Below are 16,632 nucleotides of genomic sequence, written 5' to 3'. Positions count from 1 at the left end.
ACCTGATAGAGTACTTCAAGTTAAACAGGAGCTAAAGGAATATTGTCAAAGTCTTAGTGGTGTAACATCATGACCACAATGAAAAGTCTCTGAAAGCACCCTTTTTTTCCTGCATAGGGTTTTGGGGAAGCAAAGGAAATCCACAGACCATGCCATAAGGCCAAAGACAGTCCACACTCAGGCAACATCACCAGTCCTTCACAGGTCTAACACAGCAATAGAAAACAATGCACATTCACAATCAAGCACTGTGTTTGTGTATGTCAAAGCCGATTCACTGTAAAGTGTAGGAGTCCTGATGACACTCCATAATCATTAAAGCATGAAGAGGCTTTGAGCTGCTTGGGGGCATGCTAATCCTTTTTAATTGACTCTCAAACTCTCCAGTGTTATTAAAACCACCCAATAACAAAATCAGCTTTGCTTTATTAGCCTGGTCAGATGAATTATTAGAGACCACCCTGTTCATGTGTGTTCCAGCCTTTTCTCATTGAATTATCATAAATGAATGAGAACCAATGTAAATGAAAAAGAATGTTCGTGTTTTACACAACTAGAATTTTGTTCCCAAATTACGCATTAAAATAAAGGTGATGATGATTTTTTGAAGATCTATGAGATCAATAAAGGTTATTTCTATTAATTCTTATTTAAATACGGTTGGCAGCAATCACAGACAAAGGTTTCCTTATCTCGAGACCTGGCACTTGGAGTTCAACTCTGGTGGGCTGCAGTGTTTAATGAGGAGTGGCTTCCATTTGATCATCTCAATACCTGATTGAGTGGAGTGCAATAGCAATGGTTGACCATCTGAATAGTTATAACTCCTGAAGGGTATGATGGAGCTCCCCGCTTAGTAAACATTGGGTTGTTAGTCACTTCTCTGACCGAGGCCACTGTGCTTGCTGGGCTGTTTAATGTAGCAGAAATAGTTTTTGCATCCTTCATCAGATCTGTGCCTTCAAATCGAAGGTCTACAGACCATTGTTTTATCTTTATTACTGGTTAGTTGGTTTTTACTACATGAACTGTGAGACCTTCTATATAGCCAACTGTGTTCCATCCTGTTAAATCAGCTAAGTTTACCAAAAGTGGATTCAAATTGAAGAAAGATATTCAGAGGTAATCAGAAGCACCTGAGCCAAATTTAGAGTGACACATTAAATGGTTTACAAGTACAAATATATGATATGTCCCTTTCAAAAGTCGTGTTTTCACTACAAGTGGAAAATCGTTTTTAGGAGAAAGAAAGGCTTGAAAATAGAGCATGTGATATGTTGTATATAATGTATTTGACTCTGTGAAAGAAGGTAATGAAATTAATTAGGTTTTCATTAGTAGTAATATATTTGAACATAACTGCATATAAAAATGTATCCAATATCACATTTTTGCTGTAAAATTTTTGTTTGCATTATCACCGTTCAATAATTCAGTTTAAAATGTTATTGTTAATGACTGTGCTGTGGAGCCAAATATTAGTCAATCACTGTATCAAATGTAAGTAGCAGGTGCCCTGAGAAACCATAACAACTTACGCTGGTCAAGACACTTCTTGCTGTTCGTTTTTCAAAGAAGAAATCGTATGTTCTGACTACGCGTGTGTCCTCCTGCTCTGCCATGTTTATCTTGGATCGTCTGTGGACTTGGCAGCTCTTGTTTTCGCCACTGCTGTATGTCGCGCCTTACACCATAAGACTACAGAGTGATTAGCCGACTCGTGCTGAGTCGCTTCTCGAACGGTTGAGGAGGGAGTGGGACAAGATGGGTCCTCGTGTGTTTGTGAACACACAAATACCGTGAGGATTCAGCTTGCAGTCAAGGTTAGGCAATACATGATTGCCTAACCTGGGCTTTTCCAAACAAATCAAAACAATTGTTATTAGATGGAAAAACTATGGTGAGAAATAAGTGAGGAAAAAAAGAACCTATAGAAATAAACAGAGAAATTTCAAATGCCACACATAGTGCCAGGATGTGCCAAAATAGTTAATTCAGAAGATTATTATCTACAAATACCTGTCTAAAATTTCTATGCTTCAATATTTTGGAATAATGTTGCCACAGCTAATGGTCTCAGTTCCTGAGATATGTTACATTTATTTTGGGCATTTCATTTTCGAGCTGAACTCTCACAAAGAGACCTGTGACTTGAGAGGTGTTTCACCATTGTCTTAGACATCTCTACAGTATTACTGAAATAACCGTGCATCTGAAAATAGCATAGCATCACTTGAGACAGTAGCTTCTTCACGAAATCTTGCTATACCAATGTTTCACATGGAAGCAAAGCAATGGAACCCATTACACATGTGGCGCCATCAGACAGATTCTTTTCAAAAGCAAGCAGGCAAAAAAAATAAAAAATAATTGCACTGACAATGACCTCCTTTTATAATTCACTTAAGATTACTTTAGCGAACAGTGATGTGAGTGAAAAGCAATTAACTGGCAGCAATTATTCAAAGCCCAGGCTTATTAAAACTTTTTCAGTCTCGGTCTCAGATGAGGAATTTACTGTCCCAATTGATCACATGGTTAAGTATATAAAATTATCTCTCAATTTCTGCCAGAAGCCAGATTGAGAACCAATTCTAAATGCTGAATTATTTCCCAAATTACTGTTTTATGTTCATTTAATTCCTCTAATCTAAACCAACTTGTGCTGAAAACTCACAAAGATGACTAGATAACAAGCTTCTTTGTTGTCCAAAAAGATTCACAAGGTCTAAGTACTTCCAAAACTAAACAGAACAGAGACAAGTTTTGTTATGTGACAACTACACACTCAGCGCCAAAACAGTGTGTTCATTCATCTGTGACAGAACTGTCAGGAATTCCAAGGGCAGCAGGGGTAGCTGCAGTACACTCTATGCAGTCATGTCACCATCACTACTCACATTTGCCTTGAACTATGTCAACATAGACAAGAGGAGTGGGAAAGACTAGGAGATTGTGAGAATGACAGAGTAGCAGCATGTTCTAAAAAAATCTAAATACAACGAGTAAACAATATAAGGTAAGAAAGACAGAAATAGTAATTGAGAGAAATGAAAAAAATATTCACTAGCAAAAAAACTATCTACACAGGGAAACCGCAGCTGCTGCGCAAGTATTGAATACATTGAACATTATTCATGATTAGGAAAAAAAGCATTTTAACATCTACACATTTAAAAAACATTTCCAGAAGACGTTAGAAATAGATGCGTGCAAAGGCACACAATCACAAATATCCCCGTCAAAGCTTTTGAGCAGGTAATGAGAGGGAAAATATTGTGTCCTTCTAATTTGGGAGTGTACTTGGGGGTTGAGGTGATGAAGGGGATCCACATAAATGCCCTCATTATACCTTCCTGACATACATCTGAGTGAAACACCCACTCAAGCCTCAGTCTGTGCACACACAAGATAAAACCTCCTTCCTTCAAAAAAAACTCAAACCTCAGACCACTGAGAGCTGAAAGAGCGTGTGATCACTGGCCTGCATATTTCTTTCAATCTGAGAAGGGAAGAAAATAACATGAGTTGAGTTGTCAATAAAGAAACAATACACTGAGTGACTATATAATGGGAAGTGTCCATCTTTCTATTTTAATTGATAGTTTTTGGAAGTGGTCTAGTTGATGGTCACATTTAATGTTAGTGTTGTAGTTAGAGTCAAAAGAAAAACTAAAACTGCTCTTACAATACCTGTAAGTGTAGTCCTATCTTCTTATTGTGGGGAAAAGCAAAAAGACAAAATGTGAATGCATTCTTTTTTGCTGCAATTAGCATTTAACAGGTCACAAGTGAGAGCAAAAGTCAAAAAGAAAAAATCTTTGTGAAATTATTAAACAATACCTCTAGGGCCAGAGATGGATCTAGAATGGTAATTCTGGGATGGCTGAAACAACTCCTCAAGTGACGTGAATGATCGGATCCTAAAACATTCTTGAGGTAAAATTTGTGACTTGATTGATATTTTTATTTTTTTCAGATAACTGCATACTTTTTATCCGTCACATTTTTTTAAGGTGGTGACCTGTTTCTCAGGGGACAGTTAGTGTGGTCATACAACAGTCCTCTCTTTACATTAAGTGTGATGACCAATGACAGCGAATAGAACAATAAAAAAGTGAAAACCCAAAATGCCATAAGTTTGGAACTATACCAAAAAAGAGAAGTAAATAATACTATATGCTAAATATGGTTAGCTTAGCAAAAAATGAGAACATCAACAATGACTTTTAATATGAATACATTTCAGATTTTTGAAACAATCACATAATTCTTCATTATTGGAACTGCAGGAAAATACATTATTATCAATAACAGTGATTATCGTGGAAAACTGTTGAATGAGGACCTTTGATAGTGCAGAAATCAGGTCTCGTGGCTCTGAGGGTATTTATGCTTAGATTTTCAACAATTTTCCAGAAAAAAATTAGGTCTCTTTTTAACAATCAAGATTAAAATGGTAATCACCCCTGGATTGACTTCTACCTTTCCATCGTAGGATTTCCATAGGGAGCTCCATGTTGCACATCTATTGGGGGATTTTTCTTTCAAAAATCAAAGACCATATATTTTAAAATTCGAGAGCAAAATTCCCTGTTTTTTGCTCTGAGGTATCTATTCTCACACAAGAAGATCAGGCTCACTCACCAATATATTTTGCACGCCCATGGTTTCTACAGTCAAATTTATTGCCTCTTGTTCAGATATATATTTTCGTTGCTCACTGATCTTCAGAGTGAATCCCATGAACACATCCTGAGTGCCCCAAAGAAAGTGATCATGTCAAAATCAGACTATAATTGTTATTTGCTGGAAAATTTACTAGGTAGATTTGTGACTTCATTTGAATAGGGAACAAAGACAATCTATGGGAAGAAAAATATGCCTCCCTATATAGAAAGTTAAAGCAAGAAGTGCAGAATCCAAACAGTAGTTGAATATATTAGCATAAGAGGCATAAAAATCTACTTTTGGAAGAGGGAAATATATGTACGTCAAGACAAAACTTTTCAGTATAAACTGGATAGTTTGATATAGTACTTGAAAAATTTTTAACACCTGCACCTCCCAGTTCACTTCCTCTCTACCCCTAGGACCGTGTTATGCAACTTTCATCAGAGGTCTGCCAGGTCCTTCTGTTGAATTCCCTGTATAGCCCATATTTCTGTGAGCATTGATAAGGATTCTGAAATAACCTGAAAATAAACTTTTCTTCTTTTTTGAATAAACAGTACACAAATTAAACCATTAAAGCAGTAGGTAACTTCTGTAAAAATATTTTTATTAAAAAACTATTTTTATTAAAAAAATATTTGTACACGTATGACTATGACCTGACAGTAAAATATGAGACAGATATTCTGTGAAAAAAGTCAAGATCCTCTGGCTCATCCCAGTGGTCCTACTGCCATTTGTGGAACAGTAACACTCCTAGTCAGATACAACCAATCAGAGCAATAAGGAAGGTGTGGCTCTGATTGGTTGTTAGCAGTGTCAATCACACTCATGTATGTGCTTCTCTCCACCATTCAGACAGAAGCGTGATGCCAGCCAATAGATAAAGAGTTGCAATCTGCCTAATGCCTGAAGCTTACTAACAGCTAAATATGAGAAGATTCCTCTCTCCCTCCCCCATTCAGGACCTACAAGCTACACACACGTAGCATCTCCAGACCTTCTGCGTTAAATTAACCCACAGTCTACTGTGTATATAGCCTTCTGTATATATATCTATTTTGTCTGTCTACACCATCAACACCAAGTCAAATTCCTTGTAAGTGCAAGCCTACTTGGAAATAAACCTGATTCTGATTCTGATTCTAAAATCCACGGCTTCCACTAGATACTTGTCGTTTGTTTTCCTTTCCTTGAGTGTGTGTGTTTGTACGTCTGTAATCAATTGTGTCACTTTCACTTGGAAAATACAGTTATAAAAGACACCACTTTAAAGTTAGTGAAGGGAATTGAAAGATAAATCATGCTTTAAATGCACCTGCATCCTACTTGCTTGTGATTGCTTGTATCTAACACATTAGTTGATCTTTATATGGTGATCATAATCTCTCTAAATGATGCCAACACTCAGCCACACCACAGTTACAACTAAAAGGAGACAAAAGCGGCTCAATTTAATCTCCTTCATTTGTAAATTACTCTTCAGCGATAAACCAGTGCAATGGTATTTTCATAAGCTTAACAACATTTCAACAATTCACCCAGGAGTTGAAATAAAAAAGATATTGCTGACTAATCTGTGGATTATGGTGATGATTTCTGACAGAGGTTGGGGATCAAGGTAAAAATGTGATGAGAGATGAGCTGTGGAGCTTACAATGCCAGCTTAAAAAGGATTAAGGTAAGTATCTATTGGGGAAGCAGCATTACATAAATATTTTTTGTGAACAGAAAACATGCATACATCCAGAAACAGAAATACGCTAGAGCATAACACACTATTGTGTACGCATTTTTTTTGTTTATGTGATTTTAATTCATGGTGTTAAGTGATTAAAACAGTTTGTAAAAACAAATTACAAATATGATATTACATATTACTCTATATTGTTCAGAATCTCTACATATGGGGGATAGGGAGGAGCTCCTTCTCATTTCTTAAAGTTAGAATCTGCATGCAGGATCTAGTCGTATGTCTTGAAGTCTGTTTGATAGACTACATTAAATATATTATACAAATGTATCTAGAGTTGATCATACTCAAAAGTAAAATTGAGGTATCTATTTTTTTTTTTTAAATTGTCTTAAGTATGAATCCTCCCCTAGGAAGATAAAACATGTTTTAAAGAAAGGTGTTCTGGAGCTTTCAATACATTTTAAGGTAAGAGATTTCAGGGCGTTTGATCCAGTACCAAATTGGAAATGAAATGTGTTCTTAAAGAATGTCGTAGAGTGATGTTCAGTACAAAAGGGCGTGGAGGAAAAACAGAACAACATTTTTGTTTGTGTTCTGTTTTTCTTCAGACTCTCTTTGTATAGGTCAACGTTACCAATTCAATTAAATTAAACTTTATTTATATAGCACCAATTCACAACACACGTCATCTCAAGGCACCTACCATGAAGAAAAAATGTAAAAGTTGAAATAACACAAACAATGCAAATTACCACAGCTGTGGGAACAGTGGTGGATTCTCACCTGGAAATTCTCTGGGAGAGAGGCAATCAAGAAGAACCACATCCTTTCAACTTAGAAAGAGCTTAAACAATCTATAGATAAAATCCTTTTGCTGGAGCTACTTCTGACTCCAGGTTGCCAGCTTCTAACATTTATCTTTAGTTAAAGTCAAAAATAATCAGTAACTTATTAAAACAGCAGCCATTTGTGAATCTTGTAATCTTGTAAATGTAAATGTCTTTTTTCAGAGAAAATCCTCACCCAAAAAACAAAAACAAACAACAGGCTGCATATCCCAGTGAAGGAATGAAATGTTCTGTGTTTTAAATATGTTATGGCACAATACATTCAAGGAGTGTTCATGAGCCATTATCTCAGTAACCTGCATTGATTTAGAAGGGGGATTGAGTGGTTAAAATGTGACGGGAATTTGACCAGACTCCAGAAATATATCAAGTTGCTGTCTGACTTTTGTGCATGCATTAGTGCGTGTGTGCGTGTGTGTGTGTGAGTGTGTGTGTGAGTGTGTGCTTGTGCGTTAGTGACATGTGGAGTGCCTGTCACCACACATTGATGTGTTTATTTCACTGCAGCTGGGGTAATCACTCAAAAACAGAGACAGACGCAGACAGGCACACACACACACACACACACACACACACACACACACACACAGATCCATAACTCCACCTGTCGTGTGCAGTCCGCTAACTCTCCCTGCACTCTTGGGTCACGCGGACTCTTTTAAGTTATAAGATATATGTATTATCGCTGTCAGCTTGCTGCCTCCAAGTCCTAATGGCCCTCACAACATTTGTGCGGTATATATACACTTGAACTGACTGTGGCTTAGTTCCAAATTTCAAACAGCTGCTCACTTTTAGCACCGCCACTTCAGGGTGTCATTTTTTCGTTGATTTTGAGATTTTCAGATGAAAAAAAGAAGAAGAAATAAACCAGCGTCTGTGAGGCTTTTTATTGAAAGTAAACATTGAGCAGCACCTGTTGTAAGTCCTCTGAACATACAGACTGCGGTTGAACTCCTGAATCTTCTGTGCTGAATCCAACAGTAATCCAGCAGCTTTTCAAGGTGTTTTATCATAGTCCAAGGAGATTTGGCCGACTCTGTATGATTTCCCAATACCCCAAATTGTCTCTCACAGTAGGATCAGAATGAAAGTTAGAAAAAAAAATGTAGTAAAGATTTTCAGTTCACAGAAAAAGGGGCTGTTAGAGGAGAGTGAAAATGAGGTGTGTGGGTATTTTCTTTGTTGTCTGGAATTAGTTTGACCCCAACCTCTGAAGGCTAGCAGTTCAGCAGCAGTTAAAATAATCTTTTAAACCTACCCTTTTGTGTGCCTCTTGTCGTGCATTCATACATTAAATGCATACATATTTGAGTCAGAAGGAGAAAAAAAATCACCTGTGTGAGCATGAGGTGGTATTAGTCTGCTGTTACATGTTTTATGAGTATGAATGTAAATTGTAAGCATGTTTGTTTGGGGGTGTACCAGCTGGGCAGTAAGACATGGATATCACATAACAAGCCAAGATCCTATCACATTGACAACTTTACAGCAGTCGTCAACTGGTCTACAAGGCGACTGCGGTCACTAATATTAGAATGTTTTTTAAGAGGGGTCACAGAACACCAACAACGCGAGCTGTCAATCAAATAAAGAAGAAACTGAGATAAAGAGCGTTCAAGGCGTAAACATTATGCTCTGTCCACAAAGCAAATTCTCTACAAATATAGTAAGTACATTTGAAGCTTTTTTTCCCCCTCATGTTCCAAATTAAGACATGCAAGTACCGAGTCAAGTCTCAAGTTCTAAACTTTTATTTTAAACTCCTATTCAAACAAGTTGACCAAACATGTAAGCAGATACAAAAAAACAATAAATAATATCAATGCCCTTATGAATGCTTTTTAAAAGGTGTATATATTTGACAAAGTGTGCAGCAAGTGAAATTGAACTCAATCATGTAAAATGCCCTGTTCCCACTGTAGGCAAATGTTGCCCAATTATTATTTTTGGCTGGTCAAGTGACCAACTTAGCTGCTTTACAACCAGTGGGAGCGCTCAGATCTGACCCTAATCTGATCTTTTCAAACCACATTTGAGCCACTTCCAAATGTGACACTGAATGTTATTCATATCAGATCTTTTTGAATGTTACTCCAGTGGGAACAACCAAGGCGGATTTGATGCACTCAGCACTGCTAAGTGGAGGGACAGCGAGATATTAGACCTCCATAACATATGCAGTGAAACTTCTACTCAACCCAAACTGGATAGCTCGTATGGGAGCCGTTTGGATGAGGGATAAAGCACACGGCCGTTTAAAATTTGTGTACATTCTTGCACATAGAGGACTTTGCAATGGTGAGAAGGTTTTCAATCAATGCAAATCCATTGTATTGCATTTTGAACAGGGGTAGAGTGCCAACGTTACAAAGCGATACAACAGATTGCAACAAGTGTCCTCCCTTAGGAGTCAAAACAAGAGGAGCTGATATATCATATATCACTAAAACTTTCCCTCAACTTCCTAAATTGAACTTGGTTTCTGTGAAGTTGTTAAAATCCCTTTATGGTTGTCTCCCTGCATCCAAATAGATCTAGGTACAGTCAAAGCTTTGTAAAACTCTCTTTTCACTTGTGCACTCAGCACCCTCTGACACAATAAATGGCTTTAGTTGGACACTGTAAACCATCAAACCTACAATATTTCTTCCATGTTTGCTGGACCAAAGCATGCTAGGTGTTAAAGCTATAGTTCAAAAACCCTTGTTGTTAAACTGGGTGAAATGGTCCTTCCATCCTGACAGTAGTCAATACAAAAAATATATATCTCTGTGAAAGCAGCAGGCCTGAAAAACCTCTGACCGATCGCTGCCTTTCACACCAGAGGGCAGGGATTGGTCAGAGGAGTGGTCCTGCCTTAACCCCCCTATCTCTCTCGCAGGTTCCAGGGGTATCACCTTATCTATTGATTATCCTACATGCCAATCATTATGAAGCACTCACATAACACCAATGTGCAAGTTCCTTAGTAGTTTCCGCTTGCTGGCTGCGCATGCGCATTTCTAGTGTTTATGTATCCAGTTAGCTTAGCAGTTAGCTTCAGTGTTAGCCATTCATTATAGCTCTGCTGCTCACATTGTATACTTTGAACATGGCCGAGAGTCGCAAGTATAAACATTGTTTATTTTTTTTTTCTTCAAAACAGGTCCCAAAACTGAGATTTTTTTTTAGAAGCTCAGTTGTAGGTGTATGTATTTGCATGGACTGGATATTTTTGAGATGGTGAAAAACAGTATTGCAGCAGCCCATATCACACATGTCCACTGTCAGATTTTTGCCCCCCGAAAAAACAAACAAAAACAATGAAACAATCCTTAAGCATTTTGTTTTGCTTTTCCAAAATGGCTTCAGCTGAAGAAATTAAAGACAGAGGAATCAGTAAAAAGTTTCAAATAAAACACAAGGTGCAATTGTTTTGGGAGAATCATTGACATCATTAGTTATTCGCAAGATCTTCTTCCATTGAATCCAAATGTGTTCAATGATTTTAACACCATCTCCACCTACAAACAGGGCACTGGTACAACAGTGGCCATGTTTACATGGACATAAGTAATTGCAATAAAGGGCCAGTCAGAGTAAAAATGTTTCACGTAAACACGCAAATCAGTATATTGAGATTGGATTAAGCTCAAATGGCATGAAATTGTATTCTGAATTTATCGGTCGGTTCATGTCGAGCAATAACCTGAAAAGCATAAATCTAAACACTTGTTCCAATCATGTCATTCGGATTGGGGCAAACTGCCCTGAATGCATATGTGATTAATTCTGCTCACGTAAACATAGCTATAGTTGTTAATTGGAATATCAGAAGCTACAGTGGGGATGAGCAATTGATAATATCATATATCATTATTGGGTAAAGCATGTTGTGATAATGTTGAAAAACATCTGGAGCACTATAACCTGGGAATAAGGGTCAGAATAAAATAGAGAACAACAGAGCTGATGGAAAAGAGAATAGATGTGATAAGAACGGAGAAAAACAGAAAATCAAGAGAGATAAAAAAATAGTCAGGGTTACAGACAGAGGTCTTCAGCACGTTTTAAACACAAATCCCTGTAAAGAGCATCAGTAGACAGACCAATACATTTCCTAAGATCCCAATATGACAGGAGTAAGAGGACTGGAAAAGGTGGCAAATTGAACACAATAAAAAATAGCTCAATTTTAGTGTGTGTGTGTGTGTGTGTGTGTGTGTGTGTGTCCATGCAATTTTCACTGCATAAATGTGTTCAAACAGTTATCAAATATAAACTGCATTAAGAAATGCTGATCAGGCAGCAGTGATAATGAGTCATTAGTGCGGAGGCTGGTCTCCGAAGGAACTGAGCATGGGTTGAAAGGGTGAAAGTAGGTGTAAGACAACAAAAAGACACAAAAACTGACTAATATCAGGATATTTGTCTGTAAATGTTATAGTGACTGAATTATATAAACTGATGTCCAAATCCAAGTAATTCACCTGCTTCAGTTCCCCAAGAAAAATGTTTTTTGTTAAATATACAAGAAAAAAATTCATTTTCACTGTCTTCCTTTCCTTTTACCCACACCTCCATCTAAGCTTTTGTCCTACACGCTTTCTCAATTTATATGCTGATATGTCTTCTCTCTTGTCTCTCAGGGGAACTGTATACTTAAGTGCAATAGCAAACGACTATCAAACCCTGAGGAGCAAAGCCTGATTCAGAGTCTTCCTATCCGGCAGTGAAGCCTTCTCAAAGTGTGCACTTCTTAAGATGCAGCCCTGGGTCAAAGCTTTTCCCTAGTGACCAACTCCATAGATGAAATAATGGGATTTCATATATTTGGGTAAAAACCAGCTGAAAGCAAGAAATTAAAGAACAATATGACTAGCAAATAGTTTTGGTATAGTTGAAGTGCTCTGGAAATAAAAGTGACCTACGTGGCCCAAAAAGAAATGCTTACTACAGGGCCAACTTGATAAATTAATGAAATGTCAATGTAACAGGCACTTGAGAAATACAACATTGTAATATACAGCGGTGCTCACTGAGATATTGTGCACCTATAACAAACCTACTGTAAAATACCAAGTGCCAGCTGCTTTATTACAATTTTCAGGTCACACAAAAGAGCAAATATGTTATTTTTATTTACCTGAAGTAGCAATTTCCACTATATTTAATGACGCATAAAATTTTACAGTACCTTGCAAAGGTTTCTCCCCTTCTGATACTTTTCTACTTCATTTCCTTTAAAGGAACATCTCAAAAGTTTAAAGGTACATTTTTTTTCTTTCGTTTACATGCCCTTACAATTGCCTGACGTGTAAAACGGGTTTCTCTTTTGTTACTGCAGCTGCTTCTATAGGCTTCAGTTTACTGAGTGTATATAGCTTCTGTATATATATATATATATATATATATATATATATATATATATATATATATATATATATACATACATCCATTTTATTTTTATTTTATTGTATTTTTATTTTTTGTCTGCACCATCAACACCTAGTGAAATTCCTTATAAATGCAAACCTACTTGGCGATTAAACTTGATTCTGATTCATTAGTCAGTTCCTGAGAGAGTGATTTGGGTCGTATTTTCTGGACGTGGGCATGGTGGGTTTGCTGCGTGCTCTCATTCTACACTGGTGTTATTTCAACATATTGCCAGAGGGCGCAAACTTCTGCAAAGATTCTGGGAGTCGTGCTGTGCTCCTTTAACCTGGGATTAAAATGTATTTCTGCAAGCAGAATTTGCACGATTTGATCAGCAACTCATTCTTTCACCCTTAAAAGTGTAAGTGAGGCAAACAATATTGGTAATAAAGTGTACAGTAGATAATTTGTTTTAGTACAAATAATAATAAAAATATTGAAATACATGATGCTGCCACCTCCTTGCCTTATTTTGGGTTTGCTGTTTTTGGAGGATAAAATGTGTTAAGTTTACAGCCCACACATTTTTTTTCTACTTTATTGTCCAAAGGGCCTTCTTGCATTTTGTTTTAGAACATGTTGGGTCTCTAAAAAAGGGTTTTAGTAAATGTCCACTTTTTTAAATCTCCTTTTAAAAGAAAGGCTGTTTATGATGAGTATATGTTATTGCCTCACTTTGTGAGGGGCTGTGGCTTTAAACGGTCTACTGACTTATAATTCAGTATAAGCGGTGGAGAATTATAGCTATTTCATCCTGGTCAGCAAAGCTTATTTGTACTACGATGATAATTTACTGAACCATGTCTTAAACATCAAAGCTTCAGGAAAGACGTGCTAATTTGTCAGTTTTGTTTTTAGATTATTCTTATATTTTTGCACAACACTGGTATAAAAAGTAATAAAGAAAATGGTTGTAATGTTACAAAATGTGTCTGTATGGTATAGTTGTATGAAAAATATCTGTACTACTAAAAATGTTGTTTGACATCTTGTTGGTCCTTTCAAATTTTGTTCTGCTTATCCTTCGTTTAGCAAGAAAGTTAGAGAGTTGTAAAAATAAATATTTTAGACCTAATCCCAGCAGAAACTGGTATTTCTTCATGCACGCTGTGCTCAAACTGGATCTCCGGGGACATTTGAGTCTCATTTTAAACTTCTAATCTTTGGATCAGTGTAGTAGAACTTTTATGTACCTGTCAGTCAAATAACAGAATTAAGACTACTTCCTCCCGTGATAGTTCAGCACGTTCATTGTTGCATAAAGTAAAACAACATGTTGTATTTGCAAAAACATCGTAAGGAAATCTATCCACAGAGCAGAAATTAGGGCATGTATAGCCACTTGTACTATTTTAACCTAATACACACTGTATTAAGATTACATAACAGCTTTCTTAAGACTTTAATTATGTAAACTAAGAGTGTGTCAGAAAATGGTGTCAAAAAAAGACATTTCCATACTGATTCCACTTTGACAAAAGACTGATAAACTGATTCAACCCAAGAATCTTTAACAAAAAGTCCTGCATTTGAAACAATTGACATTTCTGTGGCCCTTTTTGGCATCTCCTATGTGATAACTAATTGTGCTATATATATATATATATATTCCATTATCTTCCTTTCACTCGTGGGGCGATGACGACACACATACCTCTGCAGCTGGTATTCCCTCCGGAGGACGACACTGTAGCAGCACCTCCTGCTCCAGCGACACTTCCTTTCCAAGGGGTTCTTGTTCGAATGACTTCTTCAGGTCTGAGGAGAGGAGCAACCAGTTTACAATGACAATCAAAGAATAGACAGAGTGTCAGTGAATACAAATAAATAAATAGTTTGGAAAAAGATCAGTTTGGAGGTGGTGCCATGTCAAGTATAAACCAGAGTCTTACCCTCATTTCTGAGTCAACAATGATAAACTATTTATAGTTATGTTTTAAGTCAGTCATGCCAGTGGTTGTTTCTCACACTTTCCTATCAGGCTGTTTTTCTGTGCCCCCTACTCTTTATCACTATGTACAAAATTTAACCTTGCTTTCTGTCTGTGTGGATTCCATCAGAGTTCAGGCATCCCAAGCAAGCCAAAGACAATAAATGATTCACATTAATGGTTAGCATGCTGTGATAAATGACAGCATTACAAAGCAGCACGGAATGTGCAGCCCTTTCTCTCACTGAACGGTTTGTGGGAGCTCAGTTGTTTTTTTCATTCACTTTGAGACAAAAAAGGCTCACAATGGTAGTGTTATATAATTAGGGACACAGTAAAACCAGAAACAGAAAATAAAGTTCAAAAGGGAGTTTGTAAATGGATTAAACACATTTTTCGAACATTAAGAAATCCCTTTGGTTTATCTAATTATTATTATGAATATAGTTTCATACACATTTTTCTATTATTATTTTACTTCTTTCTTGAGATTTAACCACATTTTAAAATGCACTGCCAATCTTTCTTTGTTGATGGTTACTTCTACAGTGGTTGTAGTTTTTTGTTTTGAAATTGTGTATTCCTCTAGATTAAATTATTTTTATATGTACTAAGTGTGAAAGACTAAATTCCTACTATCTGGCTTTTAGTCTGCTGCCTCATGATGCAATGCAATGACAAATCTCTACTTGGAAAGCTGAGTTTAGCACATGTGAAAATAATTAGCATGTCACATAAGCTAATAAAGTATACTGTAACTTGAGATAAGTCACAGTGTAGCAAGGCTTAGCAGGCAACTGTATTTATGGGGCTGGTCTGATGATGTGATGGATATCTACAAGAACAGATGATGAGGGTGAAGTTGGGATAGCTGAAAGCTGAGCACAGACTTTCAGAGTTTGCTCCAATTTGAGGTTTTATGGTGTAGTTACTCTAAATGAGTAATTCAGTGAATAATTTGTCCAACAAAATTTGGACTGAAAGTAAGAATGGTCTTTGTGCATGACTATTGTGTGACTAAAATAAATCATTTGACATATTTTTAGCCTAGTTCATATTGCTACTTTTCATGTTTATCTTCCATTTGTTTATGTATAGGAATGCAAACTTGTAGGAACAGGTTGTAACTTCATTAATGAAGGGTCATATAACAATTTCTCAAAGTAAGTAACAAGTATAATGTATTGGATAGCCCACAAGAGGGATTCTCAAATTCTGATCCTAATATGAACCATGTGGTTCAGAGCCTTCCCTATATATTTTATAGAAAGTTAAACACTAAGACTATACTTTGTTTTTATGGCATGCTTAGCTGAGGAAAAACTGAAAGCCATGAGGGACCAAGACAACAAATTTCACTTTTCTGAGGTTTTGGGGGTATGATATGATCTGTTGTGCACTGATGAGGCCATGTGAATGTCAAAAGTGAATATCAAAGGACCTGCTCTGGGTCTGGTCAGCTTTGTTGCTTTGCTTAGAAATGGTCAGGTCAGAAAACGCGTTATCTTTTTACGTAGGTTGTCTTTCTACGTAATTCATATTCTTCAGTCAGAGTATACCATCCTTGCCACCCCCCTCGCCAATCTCAACAATGTCAACTACATGAAATGGTTTATATAGTGATGTCATGGCACCTTTAACTCAGTGGAGCATGCTACTCTAATACTAGTCAGCAATAATTAGAATGTTTTTTTTTTCCCGTTTTTTGTGTGTGTCTTGTCTGGCAAGTGTAGCATTAAGAATTGCTGTCTTAATGTCAAAGAGAGCCCAACATATTTTACTTTCTCAAGTGGAGCATTACTGCTGTAGTGCTCCGCTTGATTTATATATGCATACAGCTTTATTACATTTTATTCTGGGACTATTTCAAGTTCGATGGACACAAAAACGGAGAGGTTGACGAGAAAACAGAAGAGAAAAAGATTAGACGAAATGCTAATAGGTGGAAAAGTTGAAAAAAATAGAGGAGCAGAAAAGGAGAGAACAATATAACATCCTAGGAGTCTTCTTCTACACCTGCAAAGAGAGATATAGAAAGAACAGCAAAACCGACTGATAAAGTA

At 36.8% G+C, this 16,632-nt stretch overlaps 1 protein-coding gene across 3 annotated transcripts in view; it reads right to left on the bottom strand.

The window, feature by feature from the left end:
• Positions 1–16,632, bottom strand: part of LOC105939939 (netrin receptor UNC5C) — a 262,858-nt gene that overhangs the window by 76,685 nt on the left and 169,541 nt on the right. For all 3 annotated transcript variants that reach the window (XM_036143780.1, XM_036143777.1, XM_036143778.1), the window contains exon 4: positions 14,294–14,397. In XM_036143780.1, coding sequence (XP_035999673.1) covers positions 14,294–14,397 — 104 coding nt within the window. The remainder of the gene's footprint in view (positions 1–14,293; positions 14,398–16,632) is intronic.

The sequence above is a fragment of the Fundulus heteroclitus genome, chromosome 12, assembly GCF_011125445.2.
Source record: "Fundulus heteroclitus isolate FHET01 chromosome 12, MU-UCD_Fhet_4.1, whole genome shotgun sequence".
Classification (NCBI taxonomy): Eukaryota; Metazoa; Chordata; class Actinopteri; order Cyprinodontiformes; family Fundulidae; genus Fundulus; species Fundulus heteroclitus.
Note: the sequence above shows the minus strand (reverse complement) of the source record. Positions and strands in the feature narration are given on the sequence as shown.